At 38.7% G+C, this 25936-nt stretch overlaps 1 protein-coding gene across 5 annotated transcripts in view; it reads right to left on the bottom strand.

Annotated features, from left to right (window-relative positions):
• The window catches only part of musk (muscle, skeletal, receptor tyrosine kinase), a 34452-nt gene extending 9085 nt beyond the window's left edge, over positions 1-25367 (bottom strand). For 2 of the 5 annotated variants that reach the window (XM_005474705.4, XM_019361258.2), the window contains exons 1-12: positions 25118-25367; positions 15730-15856; positions 13541-13692; positions 13261-13388; positions 12817-12958; positions 12607-12731; positions 9596-9755; positions 9068-9077; positions 7066-7329; positions 5383-5576; positions 4848-4904; positions 4603-4691 (exon numbers count right to left, since the gene is read on the bottom strand). In XM_005474705.4, the coding sequence (XP_005474762.1) occupies positions 4603-4691; positions 4848-4904; positions 5383-5576; positions 7066-7329; positions 9068-9077; positions 9596-9755; positions 12607-12731; positions 12817-12958; positions 13261-13388; positions 13541-13692; positions 15730-15856; positions 25118-25232 (1563 nt within the window). In that variant the 5' untranslated portion in view covers positions 25233-25367. The remainder of the gene's footprint in view (positions 1-4602; positions 4692-4847; positions 4905-5382; positions 5577-7065; positions 7330-9067; positions 9078-9595; positions 9756-12606; positions 12732-12816; positions 12959-13260; positions 13389-13540; positions 13693-15729; positions 15857-25117) is intronic. The other 3 variants (XM_005474707.4, XM_005474706.4, XM_003440254.5) reach the window with 3 other exon arrangements.
• Between the last annotated feature and the right edge of the window lie 569 nt (positions 25368-25936).

Here is a 25936-nt window from a genome sequence, read left to right as displayed (position 1 = left end):
GGTAAAGAGGAAATCTACCTTTGCTGAGGGATCAGTTCTAGTGAGTTTTCTGTGAAAGAAAGAATTGATTTGGATGGATAGTTTTTCAAACTTGTGAGTCTCAAATCAAAAGTGAAGCTAAGATGACCTTCCAAATATTTCTTCCAGGTTCTGTTCTGTGTAGTAAGGTTACAGCTCAATAACCATTGGCTATTGTGAGGGACATTAGGGGTTGCATGACTGTTCCTGGAATCTAGACTGCCAACTTAAATATGGAACATCTGGTGGGCTTGTATGTCATGAGCTTTAATCATGAAAAGAGCAATGGCCAACTCTCTCCCAAGAGACATGAAGACATGAACTGAAAATGTTGGGTTCAACACATGTTGCTGTAGCTGAACGTGTGAAATCAACTGCATGGGGTTGATTCCTAACTGGTGCCAGGAATGCTTAAAACAACAAGTCTTCGCACTAGAATGACAAGTTAGGCCATTTGTCGTCGCCTTTCAAGATAATACACTGACATTTGGCAGGAAATGGGATGCAAGCCTCCATTGTCAAAGTGCAACACTTTGTATAACCAACCATCCTCCCCAATCTTCTTCCTGCAGGCATTTTGCAACGCTATTCTGCAACACTCTAGATCCATAGAGAGAGAAGATTTCTAGCAGAAAAGGGGGTTTTGGAGCATAAACAAATGATCTCTGCTGGTAAGTAATCCCCAGCAGTGGATCAAGTTGCATTTCCAGCAAGAAAGAGAACTCGACCCCTTTTAATGTTTAATTAGTGGCCACTATGTTATTATTTTGTGGATGATTCTTAGGCTGAGTCATATATATACCATGAGAATGACAGTGTTGTATAGTATGTTTAATTCGTTAGCAGTGTTTTCCTCTGCAATAAAGTTGTGAATCATCGTCTGCAGTATTTCAATGACTCAGCACAAAATGGCACCAAAGTTACTCCATTCATGTATCATGTACTTCTACAGTTTACATGTTTGTGCTGAACGGAAATGTGATTTTTATGAGAGAAAGAAGTCATTCTAAGCAGAATAGCATATGCTGTGGAACATCACAGTGTTCTGCTCATTTCCTACAAAACTCATAGAGCTGATTAGGGATCATTTGTATTATGAAAATATTTATGTAAAGCATATGCTCTCTGATGTGTGGAAGATAGAAGACAAAGGATGACTTTCAACTCCCACATCAGTTAGTAATCTTGAGTTGTCATTTTTACAAATACAAAAAACAAATGCCTAATGGTCTCATGGCACGGTACTGAAAACTGTTAAAAGCTCCTACCTTCACACAGAAAGCTAATACTGTTACAGGCTGTGAGCAATATGTTTAACAAAGTAATTTTACTTTAGGCTTGTGTGGTGTTACTTTCAACAAAAAAAGAAAAAAAAAGATGGCTAGTGAAAGTAGATAGATCACATAATGCATAAAGAAATGTACTATTTAGCCTACAATGCATTTTGGATCATTATAGTTATTAAAATGATATGTGAAAACAACATTTTAAAAGTCTATAGTTTTGAAACCCATTCAGTTAAAAAAGGGAGAAATTCATGGCACAGTTATGATTGATGAGTTGCTCACCCAGAATGCAATGTTAACATAGCTCTGTAAACATTTATATTTGTGGTTAAAGCATGCGCAACTTGCTGCAGTCGTCATCTAAACAAAAGGTGTAGAAAGTCAGGAAAGAACATCACGAAAGTAAACAGGAGACAAAGGAAACACGCGGTAAAATGGGGGTGGGGCTAAAGGCTAAAGCCCCCACTTTTGCAATTATGGGCAATGAAAGCTATTGATTATAAAAATAATTCAAAACATTTTTTGTTTTTTTAATTTTGAAGGATGGACTTTCCCATATGTACCTCAGTGGTTTGGTCAGTTGCCTACCATTCCCTTACTTTCCAATCTTTAAACAAAGGAAGTTTCAGACCATACATACTGTTGTAACCAGACTATATTTTTATTTATTAACTCCTTACTCTGCGTCTTGTACTTTGGTGTGGCTGTCATTTTGTTATGGGGCAGCTACTTTTCCCAATAATGTATCACATTTTGGGTGTGACTCTTAGTTTAACACGCTATGATTTCACTCTGATGTTTATATTTAACACAAATCTTGTCTGATTTTCTATAATAAAATGAGAATGAGATGCAATTTATGAACTTGTAAAGTACATATCCCCAACCACCTAGGTCTATCTGAAAACATCTACTGAAAAAAACCATTTGTTGAGTTCAGAATTGTGCAATCACATTAACATTGCCTTGGGAGAATTGTTACAAGAGACATTACCCCAGCGATGCTGGTATTATACGATGCTTACAAGGAGGAAATGAAAGCTTTGGTGCTGGCCAAGAACTTCAGCTTAATCATCAAAATGATTCCATCATGTTTAACAGCTCACCTTCTGACTTATGTTCAGCCAGGACGTTATATCAGAAAGTTACAGTCTTTTCCTGGAAGCAGCATGGGCTAGAGCCTAACTTCCTGATGTCACTCTGTCTTCTTAATAGCTTCAATCCTATTGTCCTAGTGCAGACAACACACAGCACTGGTTTGCTAAGCCCTGCTCCCTTTAGTGCTTCTGCACTTACCACTTACCAAGCCCTCTGTTTTCCAGTAACACTTATGAAGTTTACGATGTCAATTCAGACCTGCCTCTCAAATTTATGAGTAATTTGATGAATCTGTGGTTACAATTCAAGACTATGGTATTAAAAAACATGCTCAGAAAATCCAGGCTTCTTCATTTGAAAATTACACTTAGTCCAATCTGTTGTAAATGGCTATGTAAAGAAGCTAACATTTTCCCTAATGTCTTAAATATAATCATTTAAAAAAATCTTCTGGAATGAATCTAGAATTTAAACAAGACTATCTTAGAAAAGGAAAAATAAGGCTGGATAAGCACCGGACTTGATATATGTGGAATACACTATTGTTCTTATTATAGTGCCATGCATAGAGCTTAGATGATTAGAAAATTCTAATTGAAAGGACGACGTGCATTGTTATTGTCACTATGCTATAACAGTGCACAGTGAGCTAATTTCAATTCAAATTAGCAGATAGGATGCAAACTAAAGTGTATTTGTAAAGTCTTACAGTTCAAATAAAAAAGTAAAACAGTCAATGCCACCTTTTTACTTTTAGTATTCAACATTCAATTCCAGGGATTGTCTGCATTTTTTTCCCCACAAATGATCACCCTTCATGCAGTGGAGGTAATCTTATTATTCCTACATAACTCTCCCCAAGCTCAGGCGTGATGTGGCAATTCTGTTTTTGACATACATTGAAATTTACCACGAAAGAAGATGAGCTCATTTTGCAAGTTGCCACTTGTTTGTTGAATGTTTCATGAAATGAGCCCTTTACCACAATAGGTTTCTGGAGAAGGATTTTTTTTTTATGTTTCCAGTGCCTGCCTTTAATTAAAATACATTTAAATTTTGCAGAGAAAGGGTGTTAACATTTTGAAGTAAAAATAACTGCACATTTAGTGGTATAGTGGTACTAGTTTTGACTTTCCCATAAATACATGTAATATACAGTGACTATATTTCCACACAAACCAATCCATGCACACAGACACACAAGCATCTCTGGCAAATGTCATCCAGTATCGAGAAGCGTAAACATGTCACTGGTTTTAAGAGTGAAGATGGTCGAACTGAATATAATTCTTGTAGAATACAAAACCAAACCTATGTGTTTATGTTTACTTGTTTACATCAGACACGGTTAAATGCGGTATTCATATATTTTCTTCATGTGGTATTATGCACCCATAGTTTGGGGTGTTTGTGAAGAAGAAAAAAAACAACAGTTCAGTAGTAAACATAAGTGTAAGTACTAACATTTGAAAACTGCATTAGAAAGCAAGCTTTTTCGCAGTTAGCAGATAGTAGAGTATATGTGCGTGAGCAAATCCAATATGCTGAAGTGGGAGTGGGTGTCTGTGTGGGTGTGTGTGTGCGTGTGTCTTAGTGACGGAGCATGTGGAACATATGCGTGTGAGAGCTAATTGCTTCCAGAGGCAGGATGTGACATAATGAGTCCCTCCCTCTCTGCTGACCTGGCACACACACACACACACACACACTGCACAGGAGAGTAGTAACAGTTCACCCAAACAGACCCTCTCACTGAGCAAAGCCATAAAAACATAAAGGGGCTTTTGGGCTACAGGAAGGGTGTGTGTGTGTGTGTGTGTGTGTGTGTGTGTGTGTGTGTGTGTGTGTGTTTAACACATTTGTGTGACTGTATTTGCTGGTGTTTGCACATGTAAGCATTTTTGTATGCTTTTCTGCTTCTGAGTAAGGGAAAGGAATGTTTTAATATAAAACTGAACTACATAAAACTGAAAACACACACACACACACACACACACACACACTATCAGTGAAGCATCTTTTCTTGATTCAAATCAGCTGAAAACACTACATGCCTTGGTCATCAATCAAATGTGTCCTGTTTTCTGATTACATGTGGTTATTTCATACTTTTGCTGGTTTTGTGCTTTAGTTGAAAAGTATCTAAGTAGTTTTGTAGCTCTAGGAACATTTACAGAAATATACCCAAAGACCACAATACCTGTTGGTTCCATGGTTGACATGGTATCCCAGACCTGGTTACATTCACACTACCCTGGTAGAAATAACCTCGGTCATTGTAACACGTTCCTGTTGATGTCAAACAGAACAGTTTACCATACGATAACAATGTTAACTGTAGCAATTATTTTTTAAAGTAATAAAGTAATTCATTTTTGCATTGGATTAATTATGGCAGCTGGAAACAAATTCATTGTGATGTACTGAAAAACATTTTGTACTTACTTGTAATTAGATCTTTCTTGATGTCTAAAATATAGAAAAAAATTAAGAAAAATGAATCTAAATATTGGGAAGAAGAGGAGCTATGAAGTCATTTGAACCAGAAGATCAGTACTGAATCACTGAAACACACAAACAGAGAGATACACACACCTGCAGCTATATATTTTGGCTCAATTCAGACAAACCCTCTTAATGACCTCATCAGTATCAATGACCTGCAGTGTAGCAGGCCATGCTTTATTTGGCCCTTAGCACACACAGCTGTACCCAGCCAACTTTCTTTTACATAATGGTTCATTTACTTTTCATAACTGCTTCTTTTTTTTTTAGTTTAATGAAAGCTGCAGTCAGTGTTCTTTTTAAAAAACAAAAACAAAAAAATCTTTGATTTAACAGACTTGTGCAAAAGAACACAAGGTCAGTTTGCTCTTAAATACCTTAGTCTTCGCCCAACTCAGTGCAAGAAAAGTTTCTACAAATTTTACAACTCAAGTGGTTCAACAAACTAATTAAACTTCACTTCAGGCTGTCTTACCCGCAAAAGGAACATATGTACAACCATCAGGGTCTGTGTGAAGACTTGGTAAGGTCTGACATTTTGGCAGCAGTGAAACAGGAGCCTGGGACCCGGTGAGAGAGCTGAAGAGTCCAGACTGGACTGAACTGCTGCCTTCTAGTATCAGCCACTCCTTATGGCAGTACAGCTCCTTCACTGCCAGGCAGTGTTCTCTGTTTATGAAGAAAAAGTGTATGAGATTCAGTGATTCTTTCTTTTGTTTAATAAATCTGAATGGGTCCAAATCTATGGAGGGCCAAAAGTGCCAAACTGAAATAAATAAATACTTACTTAAATAAGTAATTAATTATGCATCATTAATTAGTGAGAATTTAAAATAAGTAAACAAGCTATTAAATGCATAAATAATTATTTAGATGTGATTAAATGGTTTGTGTTCTGCAAACCATCGTTAATTTATTTTCTCATTATTATTTTGAAAGGTCACAACAGACCAGACTGATTTTGAAAAAAGTGATCAAGAACTGTACACCGGTATATTAAATTAAATATTACTGTTTAATCAACAGACTGTTAAGCAGCTCTTCTTGAAAACAGCATGCATGTATGTATAACTCTTACTGAAAAAAATATGCATATCACTTGTTAATGTTTATTTATTTATTTATTTTTACTCTAGCAGGCTTTTTCAAAACTTTCAAAACAGACAGCTCATGTTCAGAATTTAGTTGATTAAATATTAAATATAGAAAAAGTGATCATTTCTGGAGCTCGCTTGAGATCAGTCACCAGTCAACAATATGCTAGTCCAGGTGTTTCTGATCCTGGTGAAAATGCTTGCGTCCCCATATTAAAATATTTATTTTAATTGAAAATAAGTTGTTCTGACTCATCTGAACATCCTGAAATAAAGATGAGATAATGAATCAGTTCAAAATATACTGAAAGTGAGACATTAAAAATCACTAAAACTATAAAGTTATGAAGCTTAATTTTAATGTTAGCCTAACCAATTTGCTTTAAAATAAATAAAACACCAATCTAAACCAAAAACAAGTCAAGCTTTGTTAGACATTAGAAGTGAATTATATTACCCTTCACTCAGAGGTTAGGGTCAGTGGAGGTTGAAAAAAACCTGCCATAACCAGGCTGTTTTTATCAGGTATCATGAGCTCCAACCGTCCAGTAAGCTGATAGCTAAGGAGGTAAGCTAGCTGTTAGGTTAGGGGTACCTGACATCTCTGAAAACATTGGAGCATTTTCAGAAATAGTCTCTATTTTGATCAAAAACAAATCAAGCTAACTACTTCCTAACTAACATTATCACCATTATCTGGGATCAGTCTGTCTTGATTCGTTTTCTATGGTAACCCACCAAATATTAGGGTCTATGGTTGAGCTTCAGTGACAGTTACAGATAAGATACACTGCAGTGCAGGAACCATAAAATAAAATGAGTTGATATTTTAATCAATTGATGACATATTTACATAATTAAATGTGATTTTTTTATGTATACATGTTTTTCCAATTTTAATTAATTATTGACACATTTAATCAAATATTTAATTATGTTTTCCTTTTGGCACTCCTGGCCTTCTATACCGACCATATGTTGTGCACAACTTATATCAACCCATTCAGTTTTATTTCTACACTGTGAAAAGACAAAGAAAGGGAGACCACGGAGAACAATACTACCTGCAGACAGGTTTTGGTGCAGGTCCTAGCCCTGATGGGTTGCAGTCAGGAAAGGAAGCGTGGCAGAGCAATGAGCGTAATGCAGGACTGCACACCCCACTGAGCCCTTCTACCTCTGCCCACCAGCTCTGAAGAAAGTACTCCTGCGTGTCCTCAGGGTTTGAGAAGGACGAGTTAAAGAAAACCAGCAAATCGTCGTGCAATATTGTGCGGCAAACATCTCCACGATATGCACTGCAGTAGCCTGCGATCCCCTTATAAAGTCTGTTTAAAGGAGACACACATACAAACATTTGGCAAATTAAAGGCAAAATCACTACAAAATAGTTCTAATGCTTTATTTTTATTTCTATACAGCTCCACTGTAGGTGTGTTATCTAACACATCTCTACCATACTAATTCCTGGGGAGTAAATTATCCTGGGTTTTTTTTGTTTTTTGCTTTTTTCAAATCTCCTACATATCTAAGATGCCCCTTCTCTCTGAGCAGTATGTGATGAAAAGGTTTATAACACATGAGATCACTCCCAAATCACCATTTTTCACCATCTACCGTTATGGGGAGTGGCCATAACCATGATCCTTTACTAATCATCGAATACCACATCATCAAACAGATGTAAGAGCCTAAACCTAACTAAGAACAGGAACTTGCTAAAGTAACTGTAACTAATTCATTAATATGTATTTGGGATAGCATGTCATTTCTAATAGAGAAAATGCCTTGTGTAATTCAGTCATGCAGCAAAAACTGGAGTTTGACCATATTCCATACTGTTTTCTAGTAATATTTCCTTGTGTAATTTGGGTATTTGTTATTTGCATATTTTAACTTAACAAAATGAATGGAAAGAAAACCAGTAAGAGTTGCATACTAAAAGTACAGAGAGTGGTCTGTGTTTACTGTCTTGGCTTATAGCAAGTGTCCACTGAAAAAGTAAAAAGAAATCATCTTTCACTTGAAATATCTTCTTTAACATCATCCAGATGTTGATCATGAAACAGGCTGGAGAAAGTTTAAGTGAAATTGCATCCTGTCTGTTCAACTTCCTTGCTGGACCTCAGTCATACCTACTTTGCATAAACCTGAATGTCTGTGCGACAAAGTCCCTGTATTCCTCTTTCACCCTATGTTTGCCTTCTTTTCTTAATGCTTTCTCATCTGTTAGTCCTCAAGCATTGCTATGATCCACATCTCTGTCTGCTCCACACTGCTGTCTTTCTGACAGCATGTACTCTGATAACCTTCACTCCAGCATCACTGCTGCCTGTCTGCATTCTCTTACAGACTCCAGATGTTCCCTCTTGGGGAGGTTGGTGACTCAGCAGAGTTCAAGCCAAACTATCAAACTTAAAGGTGCCCTGTAAATCTATCAATTCACTCTTTTCTTTCTTTCTTTTTTCTCTTTCTTCCTCACCAGATCTCTGTGCATCTAGTCCAGATGTGGTCACAAGTGGGCAAATCAAGATAAATGCAGCCATTAAACCTGCCTTTCTGTGACCTACAGCCCTCTATCCTTAATGTACTTCATTTCTCATCAGGCACCCTGAGGCCAACATTTTATTTTCTTTATTTTATTTCTATTTTAGTCTCTTTCTTTCTGCTTCCTTCTATGTGCATCTTGTCTCCTCGCTCTCCCTCTTTCTCTCCCTCTTCACAGTTACATAGTCCAGATGTGGCAACAGCAGCTGTGTTAAGGTTCAGAACAGTTCAAATTCAACTCACACAGTATGGGTGATTGAGAGACCCACTCTCTTCTTGGCATACGGGCATGTTCAGGAAAACGAATAGAAGCAGCAACACAGAGACAATTATGGTGCTTACTTAAAAAAAAAAATAGTGGCAGGCAATGTACTGTGAAATTATTCTGATTCAACATGGGTCAAATGAGCTGGAACATTTTTTATAATCAATTCAAATGTAATATATACAAAAAGAAGTAACAAAAGAAATAAAGCTTAGACAACTTCACACAAATCTGGCACAGGTCTTTTCTCTTACCTCCACTCTACTGGGAAGTGGCAGTATCCAGAGCACACGGGATGAATAGGAGCAAGTAGAAGAAGAGGGAAAAAGATGAAAGACAGAGTGATGAGAAATGGTTGATAGACGAAAAATAGTCCTAGCAGGATGAGAAAATCAACCATGGTGTTACTCTCTGCAAGTCATCACTAACTGTGGAGAGACTGAGGGGCAACCAGGTGGAAGGACAGTGTGTTTTGCTGGGGAACAGGTGTGTGCGTGTGTGTGTGCATGTGTGTGTGTGTGTGTGTGTGTGTGTGTGTGCGTGTGTGTGTGAAGGAGTGGCTTTGTTTGAGGAGTAGTAACCAAATGGGGTAGGCAACAAACAGCTGAAACCACACAAAGCACAACCAATATAACTGGCAGCTAGCATAACAGCAGGTAGTACTGACAGTAACAATAAACACCGAGATAGAGGCTAAAAAGAAAGCAGACATTTTTTTTCTAATATAGCAAAATTTGAAACATGTAACACCACAGTATAAGCTGGAAATCAAAACTTGCCACCTGCAACAGTGACTTTTGCAGTTGCTTTGACAGTGTTGGCTCCAGCATTGTGTCTGTTGGAAGCCAGGCACGTATATAGGGCTGGCTTAGTCACCGTCACCTTTAGAACAGAGAGTATCACCTCTCCCACTAATGTCTCCTCTACTGAGGCTCCGGAGATCTGGAGAAAAATGACATTGAGACAAAAAGATAAAAGTTGTAAAAATCAGTCATTTACATGCAATGAGCAATTTGCATATAACAGTGCAGAAATGCATGAAGACTTTCTGTGAGAGCATCCTAAACTTAAATGACAGAGCTGGAAAAAATAACTGCACTTCCTGGAATGGCCACTGGAGGCTGAAGTAAGTCCTCTGCTGAATTAAACCTAAATATCAGGTTTTGCTTTCTCTGCCTAGCTTCCCTGTTCATAACTGCTGCATGGGAGGTGAATTTTAACTATAATTTATATAATACAGGGTGCTGCATGATGATTTATTTATATATAATATTACATATTTTATTAAATATTTATATACAACATTGATAAATACTGAATCTATTATAACTTTTTTGAAAATTCAAATTCAAATTATGATTCTTATATATCTCAAATTAGATCTAGACTTTATATAAAACTAATAATAATAAGAGTAATAACAGATTACTACAAGATTTTTTCTTATTGACACTTTGGTCACTTGATATTTGATAGTGGTCTGAGTAAAACTGGTTAGTTAAAAAAATTATTGTGTGTAAACTCATCATATGCTGATCATTATAGCCTTTGTGTTAAGCTCATAAAATGAAATGCATTCAGTACGTGTCTGGCACTGATATAACCACTTGTATTATTTTAGCAGATTTGAAATTCCCAATTATTCACACATTGTAAATCTAGCCAGATAAAATGTATCTGTTGTTTTTAGACGATTCATGTATGTACTTATATATTTATAAATGATATGTGAGGAGCTCTAAAGTGTGTGCATGTGCGTGTGTGTGAGAGGTGCTATTAAGCGGCTATGTCTATATTTGAAGCTGCGTCTGACACCGCCTGCTTTTAGGACAAGCTCCATCCATCCATCCACTGAAATTAATGACCATACCAAGCTGCCAGAAAAACAACTCTCACAGTCATTTTAATCAGCACATGCCCACACATAGTATTTACAGGCATTAAGAGCATGTAATCACTTTGTAGCTAGCACCCAAGACTATTAAATACCCAGACATTATGTGGTGTATGTCGACCGCAACAGCATGCATAAAAAAATGTCTGCTGCTTGATGAAAGAAAAGCCCTGTCTTAAAGGTGGTCACATACACGTTCAAGTTTGCATTGTTCCAATATGAATTTCATGCATTTTTAAGGTTCCAACCCCTTAAAAACATTAAAAAACAACCACATCTTTCAATACCCCTCTCACACTTAAAAACAAAAACAAATTAACACTAATAACAGAGTGTATTATAAGCTAAATGCAAGATCATCTCTTCAATCCTCTGTCACCATGATGATAATTCCTTTGCTGTGATCTCAAAGCCATTAATGTCTGTGTGTGTGTGTGTGTGTGTGTGTGTGTGTGTGTGTGTGTGTGTGTGTGTGTGTGAGTGAATGAAAGAGACAGATGAAGACTGCAAAGGTTAAATGTGTAATTTTACATATATATGCATACAATCTCAGGTAAGGTCTTGGTTTCTATATTTGCTAATGCTCACTCTGCTTCATGACTAATTATTTTGTTGCCACATGTGCAAGGATTGCACAAATACATTTTTCCCTGTATGTGTAGATCTCGGGCAAAGCTCAAAGAAAAGGTGGAAGCTACTATAGTATATGTTCTAAAATTGTAAGTTAAATGTTTATTTTTTACTTTGCGCAGGCTCTAACCGATTTCATTTCTGATAAAGCAAAAAAACAAAACAACAACAAAAACCAAGGAGGAATCCTTATGTTCACTCAAACTGTAAATAGACAGTTGCTTTTATAACCATAGGATATTGCTTATGACAGCCAAGACAAATATTCAGACCTGCGGGTCCCCTTAGTTACCCACATTTAGTGTTGATCTTTAAAGTATAGCTTGCGTTCAGTTTCTTACTAAATCATTAGTTGTTTTATGTACAGGAGTAGCAGAAGTAGCTGCTTAATATAGCAGTACCATCTTTTTTTATGCTTTCCAGTGTAAGGTTGGGGTTTTTTTGCTAGTGTAGCAATAGTAAGGCCCAGCTGCAAACTTTAAACAGTACTCCTTTTACTTTTGTGTCATTTACTCAGCCATCAGCAGATGGACATATATCAATAAAACCACTCCTATTTTGCAGAGCTACACACAGGCAAGCTTGTCTAAAAAGAGAAAAAAAATCACTTGGCTAAAACTAGAGAAGAGCCCATGTTGTTCCCATAGACTAAAAAGGCAGGCCCACTTGGATACTATAATTCTTACTGGAGAACTGAAACCAAGGAACAGATTTGTTTCCAAGAGTGCCTTGTAAGCATTTGTATTCACCCAGTGAATTGTCATCTCTTTAGCTATAGTCAAAAAAGTGGGTAATGATAATGTGTTGGACTATTTGTGTAGTTCTGTATCTATGCCTACAGCTGACAGTACTTAACTATTAATTTGCTTTTGATATGGAGTTATAATGAATACAAATTGTAATCATAACATCACTCTCTCTTACATGACAGCTTGGACATTTAATCTATTATTGTTGCCGCTTTCCCATTATGTATGGCTATGCAGCTGACAATGTGTCACTATTTTAGCTACGTGCTAGAATTTCTCTTATGTTGGCAGTGTGTGACTGACATTTGAGCCAAATTCAACCACTATTGCAACCACTGTGGGGGAGACAAGCATATTCCTGGTAAGATCAGACGGAGGCCAAGGAATGGATATGTATAGCTGGTTGGATATTTTGATTAAATTAGATTTTTTTTGTTAAAAAATCAGTATATATTATAAAAATATCAGCATCAGCATCTGTACAGGTACCCACAAACACACACACACATTGAGTACTCACAGTATTCCCGTTTTCCAGCCAGGTAATGGTTGGGACTGGATTTCCAGTGGCATTACATTCTAGGGAAATCTGGCTGCCATATGCCACCCTTTTGTCCTTTGGAACCCGCAAGATTCGTGCTGGAGCTGAGGGCACACACAAACAACAATAGCGTAGACAAAAAACACACATGGTTCCACTGCAAGCTACAGCTTACATTAAAATACATACCTTGTACTTCTATGATGACAGGCTTTGAAAAGGCCAAACCAAAGCTATTCCTGGCCACACAGCGGTACTGTCCTGCATCCTCTTTCTGTATGTTATGAATTTTCAATGCCCCATAGTCGAGAATAGTAACACGGTCATTGACCTGGAAGAGTTATCGTTTGTTTTAAAAATAGAACTGATATATTAGCATTATTGCAACTATTTGTCAACACAGGCTATGAGACACAAGAAAGCAAACTGAAAAACACATAGTGGATAACTTTCCTTTTTAAGTAATGTCTTGCAGTTTTGAAAACCTTAAAACTATCCAGATATTTGCAGTTCTGGTCAAATAGTGAAAAAATAAATTACTCATGAGTATACGGTACTCTCAGAGTGTTATTATTAACTCCATAAGTCAGTGAACTGCATGTATTTTACTTAGAAAACTTGCAGCAACTGTACCTTGATAAGCTCGTCATCTTTGAGCCACGTGACATCTGGTTTAGGGTTGCCAAGGGTAACACAGGGCAACACTGCTTTGGATTCTACCAGTAGTGTTAGATTGGTTGGATGCCTTTTGATCTGTGGCTCTGATGACGAGACCAACAAGACATAGAACAGTGGTGTGAAATGTATTTCTTTTAATGATGTCTTGGTATTAGGTTATTTTTTCAAAAATGTGAACTAATGATCAGATTTGCTCAAACTCCAGTCATACATCCTCGGAAAAAAGTAAACATACTCATCTTTAGCTGAAGCGCTCCACAGCTCTTGGCAGGTTCTCCAATGCCATTACTGGCAAGGCAACAGTACTCCCCATTGTCTGACTCTCTTACATGTGGGATGATTAACATCTGACCCTTTTCCTTGGTAAGGTACCGTGTGTCATAGTACCTAATGGGACAAAAAGGACAGTGCAAAGCAAAGAAGTGATCAATGGATATATGTTCTATATTTAATACTCCTGGGTTAGACTCCAGCCCCAACCCAACTCTAAATTGGTTCAAAATTAAATAAATAAAAAACAGGGGAAAAAAGGATGGATATATAAATATAGATAGAAACATATATTTAAGATTAATCAGTGCAAGCACAGTGTCATGAATAATATGCATTGCAGTTCATTAGTGCAAAATAAGATGTAAGATTAAATATATACACACACACACACACACATATATATATATATATATATACGTACAACACTAGAGGCCAACTCCAAGCCCATAGCACAAGTCACCATCAAGTGCGGGATCTACCAAGGAGATGCTCTGTCCCCACTGCTGTTCTGCATAGGCCTGAACCCCCTCAGTGAGATCATTAACAAGACTGGCTACGGATACCGACTACGAAACGGAGCGGTTGTCAGCCACCTCCTGTACATGGATGACATCAAGCTGTATGCCAAGAGTGAACGAGACATCGATTCACTGATACACACTACCAGGCTATACAGCAATGACATTGGAATGTCGTTCGGACTGGAGAAGTGTAGTCGGATGGTAACAAAGAGAGGGAAGGTAGTCAGAACTGAGGGAATTGAACTACCAGAAGGCAACATTGCAGACATAGAGGACAGTTACAAGTACCTGGGCATCCCGCAAGCGAATGGGAACCATGAAGAGGCCGCTAGAAAGGCTGCAACCACCAAGTACCTGCAGAGGGTCAGGCAAGTCCTGAGGAGTCAGCTGAACGGTAAGAACAAGATCCGGGCCATCAACACCTACGCCCTGCCCGTGATCAGGTACCCTGCTGGGGTAATAGGCTGGCCAAAGGAGGAGATAGAAGCCACTGACATAAAGACAAGAAAGCTCCTTACCATGCATGGAGGGTTTCACCCCAAGTCCAGCACCCTGAGGCTGTACGCTAAGCGGAAGGAAGGGGGCCGGGGACTGGTGAGTGTCAGCACCACAGTCCAGGATGAGACAAGAAACATCCATGAATACATCACGAAGATGGCCCCAACTGACAGCGTGCTCAGTGAATACCTCAGGCAGCAGAAACCCAAGAAAGAGGAGGAAGGCGAGGAACCATCATGGAAGGACAGGCCCCTGCACGGTATGTACCACCGGCAGATAGAGGAGGTGGCTGATATCCAGAAATCCTACCAGTGGCTGGACAAAGCTGGACTGAAAGACAGCACAGAGGCACTAATCATGGCAGCACAAGAACAAGCTCTGAGTACAAGATCCACAGAGGCTGGGGTCTATCACACCAGGCAAGACCCCAGGTGCAGGCTGTGTAAAGATGCCCCAGAGACAATCCAGCACATAACAGCAGGGTGCAAGATGCTAGCAGGCAAGGCATACATGGAACGCCATAACCAAGTGGCCGGCATAGTGTACAGGAACATCTGTGCCGAGTATAACCTGGAAGTCCCAAGGTCAAAATGGGAGATGCCCCCAAGGGTGATGGAGAATGACCGAGCTAAGATCCTGTGGGACTTCCAGATACAGACGGACAAAATGGTGGTGGCTAACCAACCGGACATAGTGGTGGTAGACAAACAGGAGAAGACGGCCGTAGTGATCGATGTAGCGGTTCCGAATGACAGCAATATCAGGAAGAAGGAACACGAGAAGCTGGAGAAATACCAAGGGCTCAGAGAAGAGCTCGAGAGGATGTGGAGGGTGAAGGTAACGGTGGTCCCCGTGGTAATCGGAGCACTAGGTGCGGTGACTCCCAAGCTAGGCGAGTGGCTCCAGCAGATCCCGGGAACAACATCGGAGATCTCTGTCCAGAAGAGCGCAGTCCTGGGAACAGCTAAGATACTGTGCAGGACCCTCAAGCTCCCAGGCCTCTGGTAGAGAACCCGAGCTTGAAGGATAAACCACCCGCAGGGGCGTGCTGGGTGTTTTTTTTTTTTTTATATAACTATCATAGCAAATTTCCTAATTAAACTAGTGAACTTAAATAAAGCTGTAAACTTACATAATTTGGTGATTATTTTTGGTCCAGGTGATCTCAGCAGGGGGGCGTGACTCCACCTCACAGATGAAGGTGGCATTGTGATCCAGTAGAACATCCACTGTCTCTAATAATGTGATGATACGAGGTGCTACGAAAAAAAGATCCAAAGGAAAAAAATCATTTTTCTTCATATATATATATATATAATTTATTTATTGTTGTAGTTGCAGCAGTTTGTGTTTGAGCTTATACATAAACATAATATGCTGAATTATGTTTTATGCTACATAATACACTGTTGAATATTTATTGGTTATATGTTATTAAGTCCTGAATGAAGAACTGTAAGGAAAGTACATTGTATTTGCTGTGATTTTGGGTGCAGAAGCTACAAAACTTGAATTAATTACTTTTTAATTTATAGGTGACTGCAATTTTATAATTATATTGGCAGTTATTAGTTGGTCATTAGATACTGTATAAGTAAACTGTGTCTATAAATCTAAAATGCTATTACAAAAGCTTTCATATTTTATAAGGAGCCCTATTGTTAGACAAAAAAAAGATATTGGACATTTCACAGTCTACATTTTTCTTTTCTTTTTATACATTTATTTCAGCATGCAATATAATGATTCAATCACATTATAATAAGTGATAAGGAGGTCTCAACAGCTGCATCTTTTTAGCTAAATTATTTGACATTCTTGGCATTCCTCTGTTGGACTGAGTCATCCGTTTTAGTCAGTGAGGATCCAGCTAACACTGCTGACTAATGAGACAGGGTCAGAAGATTTGTGCTTTGTCACAGTTTTGACCTGAGTAAGCAGAAGAATTTGACCTTGAGATAATGAAAGAAAAAGAAGCGTGTTTATTGTCAGAATTACATCTGGAACATTTAGGATTTGGTTAGTTTTGGAGGATTAGGACTAGGAAGGGAGGATAGCACAAAAGGAGAGACCAGTATAGAAGCTGAACTTTATCTAGTGTTTAGAGGGTTGCTGTTAGTCTGGTGAGGTTAAAGCAAAGACAACAGAGAAATTTAACATTCAAGGAAAGCCTTTATCCCCACAGCACCCAATGTTCTCCACTATCTGATTTCAGCACATGGTCTTTGTTAAAACTGAGGTGAATAAGTCACCAATTCTGTGTACAAAGACTATGCAAAATATTACACATCTCTTGTGATGTAAATCCATCCAGACTAAAGATGTGATCCATATTTATTTGGCTACTCAGTCTTAATAACGGACAGGGAGTTGCAGGAATTTTGAGCTTGTATTTTCAACATTGTTCTGTTGCTCTAAGTTATTATATTGAGAACTAGATAATTGGTAGTGGGTTTAAAAGAAAGATACAAAAAGCACACTTTTAAAAGACAAAGAGAAGTAAGGAGATGGAAACAGAGGGTTCGGATCAGAGAGTTAGGGTTGCTTTAAACTTTGCATGAACTAAGAAGAGAAAGAGGCAAAATATAAACCAGCGGAGGGAAGAATGAAGAGAGCAGAGGAAGGGTGAGAGCATGGAAAGAGAAGAAGAAGAAAGAAGAAGCAATGATAGGATTAGGGCTTACAGGACATTGCTTCTCCCAGTTATGGTATTGTGAAATCTTGGTTTCACCAGAGACAAAACAAGCACAGCCACATTCCCACCCTGAATTCAAGGTCACTGCTGCTGTGACTTACTACTGACTGATGAAAACAAAATAAATAAATCATACTCATGTACTGACAACGTCTTGGTCTTTAAAAAAATGATATATTTGTAGCTAAAGTCAAAGTAAGATGGAGGTCTATGAACTCAGTATCAATGAACTATTCTATGTATTGTCTTGTCAATTTGTGTGGACATTCATTGTCCCAAGAGAACAAATCCTAATTAATTCTGTGGTGAAATAACTTTCCATCTCATTAAAGGCAATTAACCACATGTTGAACTGCTGTTACCCTTATTGTGGATTAAGGACTAGGTTGAATATCAGGAAACACTTCCTCTAAGAACTTTAATTTCTTTCTTTTTTTCAACTATTATGTTGTATTAAAGTTGCAGCAGATTTGGAGAAGTTTTGCAGACTGTTTGTTTCTGTCTGCAATGTCTTTCCATTGCCAATATTATGTCTGAACAGATGGGTAACATCTGAAGACTGAAGCCAAATGACTCATCACTTAAATCAAACGAGAACCTCTGCGGATCTGACCCCGTCAGAGGATTTTGTTTTTCCAAAATCTCTGAATGTTTTTTGGACACCAGAAATGACTCAAGGCTGTCAAGGCCTTTAGAGGAGGCCACTTACAGTGATCACTTCTGGCCTTTGCTATAGGCATTACACAAACCTACTTAATCCAAACTAACAGCAAGTCCCTTTATTATTTTTAGTGTTGCTGTGTCAATGCTGATCTTGATGGGCTGAAGAAGTAGCAACCAGCCTGTTTATGCTAGTGTGCAGCACTTTACAAATGTGTGTGTAATTCAAGAAATGTCCTGGTAAAATGTATCTTTTCCTAATCTTTTACCCATGAAATGTGCTTTTTTCGTACAGCCTGTAACTCATAACCTTTGGTTCCTTTGGAGTTTGCCTTGGATAAGAGTTTATCCTCCGGGTTTTTTCCATGCTCAGAGACAAATTGTAAATACTATCCTCTCTCTCACACGCACACTCACACACACAACCAGGCATACTTCGATGCTGTTGTGCAGACCAGATAGAAGCTTTTGACTTTTACGTTGGACAAATGAGAACAAAACACAAAAATAGCATTCTCATGTTCTCATGGTGTATCTGGTGCTCAGATGTCTGCAAAGGATTCTTCTATTGTTGATACTAGTTCAGTTACACAGGCATGTTGAGCAACGTTAAAAAACCTCTTTAACTAATCGGGCTGCTTTTGAATGCATAAGTGATCTTGATTCTGAGAATAGACTGGCTTACAGCACAGTTGATTACTGATGTGAACAATTATAAATTGAGTCTGAAGGTTTACATATTGAGGTTTACATATTGAGTCTAATTTTGTTAACTTGACAAATACAGACTGAAACCATAATCTAATGTGTAGATTTCTGCTGCTAAAAAAGCCTGGACTGGCTACCTGTACAACCACCAACTAGCAAGTATACTTTTGGACTGTCAGTAACAGACACAACATATAAACTCCACGCAGAAAGGCCCCAGCTGACCAGGAGACTCAAACCAGTTACCTTCTACTGTGAGGCAATGCTGCAATGTGTCACCACAGTTTGTTCGCAGTCATTTCAAATTAAACCAAACACAGGAAAATAAAGACAGATCACCCGTAGCATGACATGAAAGTAAATATTTCTGTGCCAGCCATGCTGGCTTTGGTCAATTAATCAATTAATCAGTGCCTCAAAAAACACAAAATAAAACAACCAATAGTATTAAGATAATAACACTTTTATAGCACTTGTCTGTCCAGAGTTGCTAAATATTCATTTACAGATTCATCACAGTTTGTTATACTGTGGTCAAGCCAAACTCTGTCATGAAACACTTCATCTTAAAAAGCGCACCCATGATCATTTAATTTTCACAGATGTTTAAACTCAAATATTGTACACAATTGTGAAAAAAAAGTCTTGAGTCACCCTTCATTTCTTCATATTTAGCTTTACATTTAGGAAGTGATCTATTGAAATATATAAAAACATCCCAGAAATACAGTATATAAGAGAAAAACATAGTTCGTACAGTTCTAACAAGCAAAAGTTAATATTTAGTATGATCACTGTTGGGTTTAAGTCAGTCCTGCTGGTAAACAGAACCTGTTACTGAACGCAATCACACAGACACTAGTGTACATTTTACTTGCAAAGGGAGCATTGGAGAGCATTGCTGCGACTCGCCTGTCCAAGTAACTCCAACTCCTCTGCGTCCGCCTCACTCTTTTATTGACAACAGAGGTTACACACAATTCAGTTAACCACGTGACAGTTTTAAGCAGGCATTTCTGAACAACATCAGCGTCTGTATTCTGTGTGTGTGTCTGTGTGTTTTCAGCCATACCATACATAGACACACGACCTTTCAATGAACCTAATGTGTGTGTATGATGTATGCAGAAAAGCTGAAGTAAGCGTCTTGCTAAACTATAAAAACAGGAACTTGCAAAAGGTCCTGTCTCAAATGGATATTTAAAGGTGTGAAGTCTTACACCTTACATGAACAGAACATGGTGCTTTGCATTGCTCATCTCTGCACTTAGCTGCATTCTAAAGAAAGAAAGCACATTTTATCAGCACAGACACAGATAATGCAAATGTTAAAATCTGAAAATAAATCCTCTGACTGTCTGGCTCTTTCTTCATAAGGATAACCATATTAGGACACATAAAGGCAATGATTATATATCTATATATTTTAGCACAAATGACAATATAAAAAATATCAATTCCAACAATCACCTTTGTTCTTAAACACATTTTGAACTCTCAAGTTTTCAAGGCAAGTGTTCCAGTAATGTCATTAGGAACTCCTCAGGAATAGTTCTACAGGGTTGTTGAAGGACATTTGAAACTGGATGTTGGCTGCTTTTTGTTCTATTCTCTATGAAGATGATCTCACACTGCTTCAAAAATGTTGAGCTCTGGGCTCTGAGGAGGCCAATCCATGATTGACAATGTTCCATTCGGTTTTTGCGTTTTTTTATCCACATTTTGCTTTTACTGCACCACCAGTGTGTTCGGGATCATTGTCATGCTAAAAAATAAAGCCACTGACAATTAGATACTTTCCAGATTCCAGGTATTACGTGGTGGATCCAAATCTGACTGTACATTTCTGCATTTAAAATTCCATGAATTTGATCCTCAGCACCACTGCTGAAATTTACCCCCAAAACATGTCTTACAGATGGGCTGTAGACAGGTACAGTTGTACCTCTCTCCTGACCTTCTTTATAAAGTAAAAAAGATTTGCACCAAAAACTTCAAATTTGGATTCATTACTCCATGATACCTGTTGCCGCAACAGTGGCAGCAACAGACATGTGTACATGTGTGTACATGTGTGTGTACATGTGTACATGTATGTGAGGACTCAGGGCTGTGTGTCGGACAGGGTCGTGTGCAGTACGGGGGCCCCACAGGGAACGGTTCTGGCTCCGTTCCTCTTCACCATCTACACTGCAGACTTCTCCCACAACTCCACCCAGTGCTTCCTGCAGAAGTTCTCTGATGACTCTGCAATAGTCGGCCTCATCACTGATGGGGACAACAAGGAGTACAGAGGACTGACTCAAGACTTTGTGGACTGGTGCCAGCTGAACTACCTCCAGATCAATGCCAGTAAAACCAAGGAGCTGGTGGTAGACTTCCGCAGGCACAAACATCCTCCACTGCAACCACTGAACATCCAAGGTATGGACATTGAGGCTGTGGACAGCTACAGGTACCTTGGTGTTCATCTGAACAACAAACTGGACTGGACTCATAATTCAGACGCAGCGGAGGAAAGGGCAGAGCAGGCTGTACCTGCTGCGGAGACTCAGGTCGTTTGGAGTGGAGGGCCCACTCCTGAAGACCTTCTATGACTCTGTGGTGGCCTCAGCCATCTTTTACGGTGTGGTCTGCTTGGGCGGCAACATCTCTGCTGGGGACAGGAAGAGACTGAACAGGCTGATCCGAAGGGCCAGCTCTGTTCTAGGATGCCCTCTGGACCCAGTGGAGGTGGTGAGTGACAGGAGAATGGCGGCTAAGCTGTCATCCCTGATGGACAACATCTCCCACCCCATGCAGGAGACTGTGACAGCACTGAGCAGCTCCTTCAGTGGGAGACTGCGGCACCCACGGTGTGGGACGGAGAGATTTCACAGGTCTTTCCTCCCCACTGCTGTCAGACTCCACAACAAAGACTTTAACTGTTCAAACACACACATCCACACATGTGCAATAAGACTAATGTGCAATAATCTTTTCTGGCATCGTTGTATTTTTACTCAGTTGTATATAGCATTTGTATTCTATTTTTATCTTATTGTATATTTTATTCTATTTTATTCTACTGTATATAGTATTTTATTTTATTCTATTCTGTACAGTTGTGTACTGTATTTATTCTTATTTTATTTTATTCTAATTTTTGCTTCATAACTTTTGCACTGTCCACTTCCTGCTGTGACAAAACAATTTCCCACGTGTGGGACTAATAAAGGTTATCTTATCTTATCTTATCTTATCAACAATGGATAATATGGAGTGCAGGAGAGAGTACAGTGGGATGCAAAAGTTTGGGCAACCTTGTTAATAGTCATTATTTTCCTGTATTATATATATCTCCTGGTTGTTACAATAAAAAATGTCAGTTAAATATATCATACAGGAGTCACAACCAGTGATATTTGAGAAGTGAAATGAAGTTTATTGGATTTACAGAAAGTGTGCAATAATTGTTTAAACAAAATCAGGCAGGTGCATAAATTTGGGCACTGATGTCATTTTATTGATTCCAAAACCTTTAGAACTAATTATTGGAACTCAAATTGGCTTGGTAAGCTCAGTGACCCCTGACCTACATACACAGGTGAATCCAATAATGAGAAAGAGTATTTAAGGGGGTCAATTGTAAGTTTCCCTCCTCTTTTAATTTTCTCTGAAGAGTAGCAACATGGGGGTCTTAAAACAACTCTCAAATGACCTGAAGACAAAGATTGTTCACCATCATGGTTTAGGGGAAGGATACAGAAAGCTGTCTCAGAGATTTAAGCTGTCTGTTTCCACAGTTAGGAACATATTGAGAAAATGGAAGACCACAGGCTCAGTTCAAGTTAAGGCTCGAAGTGGCAGACCAAGAAAAATCTCGGATAGACAGAAGCAACAAATGGTGGGAACAGTCAGAGTCAACCCACAGACCAGCACCAAAGACCTACAACATCATCTTGCAGCAGATGGAGTCACTGTGCATCGTTCAACCATTCGGCTGTATGCGAGAGTGATGCAGAGGAAGCCTTTTCTCTGCCCACAGCACAAACAGAGCCACTTGAGGTATGCTAAAGCACATTTGGACAAGCCAGCTTCATTCTGGAATAAGGTGCTGTGGACTGATGAAACTAAAATTGAGTTATTTGGGCATAACAACGGGCGTTATGCATGGAGGAAAAAGAACACAGCATTCCAAGAAAAACACCTGCTACCTACAGTAAAATATGGTGGTGGATCCATCATGCTCTGGGGCTGTGTGGCCAGTGCAGGGACTGGGAATCTTGTCAAAGTTGAGGGACACATGGATTCCACTCAGTATCAGCAGATTCTGGAGACCAATGTCCAGGAATCAGTGACAAAGCTGAAGCTGCGCCGGGGCTGGATCTTTCAACAAGACAACGACCCGAAACACTGCTCAAAATCCACTAAGACATTCATGCAGAGGAACAAGTACAACGTTCTGGAACGGCCATCTCAGTCCCCAGACCTGAATATGATTGAAAATCTGTGGTGTGAGTTAAAGAGAGCTGTCCATGCTCGGAAGCCATCAAACCTGAATGAACTAGAGATGTTTTGTAAAGAGGAATGGTCCAAAATACCTTCATCCATAATACAGACTCTCATCGGAACCTACAGGAAGCGTTTAGAGGCTGTAATTTCTGCAAAAGGTGGATCTACTAAATATTGATTTAATTTCTTTTTTGTGGTGCCCAAATTTATGCACGTGCCTGTTTTTGTTTAAACAATTATTGCACATTTTCTGTAAATCCAATAAATTTCATTTCACTTCTCAAATATCACTGTGTGTGTCTCCTATATGATATATTTAACTGACATTTTTTATTGTAACAACCAACGATTTATACAGGAAAATAATGACTATTAACAAGGTTGCCCAAACTTTTGCAGCCCACTGTACAACCATGCAGCGTTTAAAGCGTGGAAGTACTGATATTACTTTGAGTTTGATTCTGTAAAAACTGTCAAAAACATCTGAGCAAGCACCTGGCACTCTGCCACTGGAATGTGAAATTCACAGAGAAATGGAAAAATGCTATTTCAGACCCATTAAAATGTGTTATCTATTAGATTTTTCAAAGCTTCAACTAAACAAAATAGGAGTTATATGTTTTTGTGAGAGGCTGCTTGTAACAAAGTGCATAAAGACACAATTTAAAATTGGTTTCAAAATTTCCTGTTATATGCATCCACAAGACTGTCCGTCATCCATTGAAGATGCATTAGATGCATTTTTATGCTTGTGTGATTCATAGGTCAGTGTTACGTAGCTTAACAAGCAAACAAACAAAGCAAAAAACATACCTCTGTAAATAGTCAAGTACAAGGATTGGACTGATAATAAGTGAAAAAGAAAAAGAAGCCAGTGTCCAAAGAGAACATTTGAAAGACCTTCAGAAAGCTTGGAAAACTTGTTCTAGACCACTTTAAAACGTACAAGAAAGTCTGGGTCCTTGGAAGCAAAAGAAAAAAATGAGGGGTGACTCAAGACTTAGTTAAATCCAGTGGAACAGCTGAAGATATTAATGTGTGGTAGATATTGTTTACATCAAATCTTCAAGAGATATTTTCTTTTCTTATTTGACAGTAGTTGATCTGCAATGACATGGAAGAAGCTATGCACATCAATTCAACCTTCTGATCAATGACTTCCACAGGAAAAACCTACAGTCAAGTCTAACCCTACACCATGTCAGTCCACCATGTAGCTTGACTGTTACAATAGCCTCCCAGACAGAGTGAAACCGCAGCTGCACCACCTGTTTCTATGAGACAATTTGTAGCATGTATAGCTTTATGTGTGTAGTCATTAAATAATTTCCAATGCCTAGTAGTGTATTATCTATGACTTCATCTCCATCTCGTATCTCATGACCCTGAAGCTGACCTTATTGGTTCAACAACAAGCTCAGGTTTGCGTTTCCTCCCAGTGTGGCTCAGCAGGAGGTGTCCCAAACAGGCTGACATGTGGTGAAGAAGAAGCAGGAATAGCTGGTTCCCCACCACCTCTACCATATGCTTCAGAGAGGATATCCCAAAGTGTAGGAAGGATGTAGATTTAATCACATTTACACTATGTTGACCTAGAAACACCTTCTCCTTTTCCCTGCAGGATGTGCAGTGGGAAACAGGTGATTATATGTGCCAGGAAAAACTCAGACTGCTTTCTCTTTGTCTTCTGCACATTATATTCACTTACACATGTTCACCCATCTAAAGGTACAATCTTAAAAGATTTATCATTGACCTTTATTTTCATTTTGTTCTTCTGTTTACATTTTGTGACATTTATTAGCATTGCTGTTGTAACTTGGCAAGCACACTGCAGCTTTCATGCATAATTAATTCAAACTTCATGTTCTTTTAATTATTCACCACATCAGTGTAATAAGACACTTTAGAAAACTTTAAAAAGACATGCTTGAAGGACCTCTGGTGTAGGAGTCTCACTTACCTGTCTGCATGTTGTAACATGAAGGGATCAAAATCAGCAGAAAGACCAAAATGTGTTCCACAGTCGTCATCCTTGCTCTAGAATTATTGGTCAGAACATTTTCTAGCAGATACATAATGAGACTATGGTGAGATTCCCCCAGTACATATGGAGATGTTCTTGTTGTGTTTCTCTCCTATGTGCATCTGCGTGTGTCTTAGCCAGGGACAGCCATGAGCTCTGTGCTCAGCAAGAACCAGCTTAATCACTCTGCGTATGTATCTGTGTGTGTGTGTGTGTGTGTGTGTGTGTGTGTGTGTGTGTGTGTGTGTGTGTGTGTGTGTGTGTGTGTGTGTGTGTGTGTGTGTGTGTGTCTTTTAACTTTGTAAGTGACGGCGGCAGCTGCTTGCTGTCCTCATGTACAGTCACTCAGGTTGTGTAGTTCTGCTCTAAGCTCCACAGGCTCCAGTGCTGGTGTGTTAACTACATTTAAAGTAATCAACAAACAGTGTTTATTTATCATATTCATATAAGACACTAGGTACAAGTTTTGGTCAGTATGGGCATACATAAAGACACCGAAATTCTGAAACTTCTACATTTTTTATATGCAGTGCAAATTACTTTACACTGGCATACTATCCTTTTTCTCATGCACCAGTGACCCCATGTAAATCTAGTCAGAGGTGTAACCCTTAATACACACGTAAAATAGTCAAAAAGCCACTAAAGAGAAAGCTCATGTCAACCATCAAAAGAAAAATAAGGTACATTTTATCTGCAGATGTATCCTCTTTTAATATTAATACCACATTAATATATAAAGAAATGTACAAATAC

This window comes from Oreochromis niloticus, linkage group LG7, assembly GCF_001858045.2.
Source record: "Oreochromis niloticus isolate F11D_XX linkage group LG7, O_niloticus_UMD_NMBU, whole genome shotgun sequence".
In the NCBI taxonomy this organism is placed as follows: Eukaryota; Metazoa; Chordata; class Actinopteri; order Cichliformes; family Cichlidae; genus Oreochromis; species Oreochromis niloticus.
Note: the sequence above shows the minus strand (reverse complement) of the source record. Positions and strands in the feature narration are given on the sequence as shown.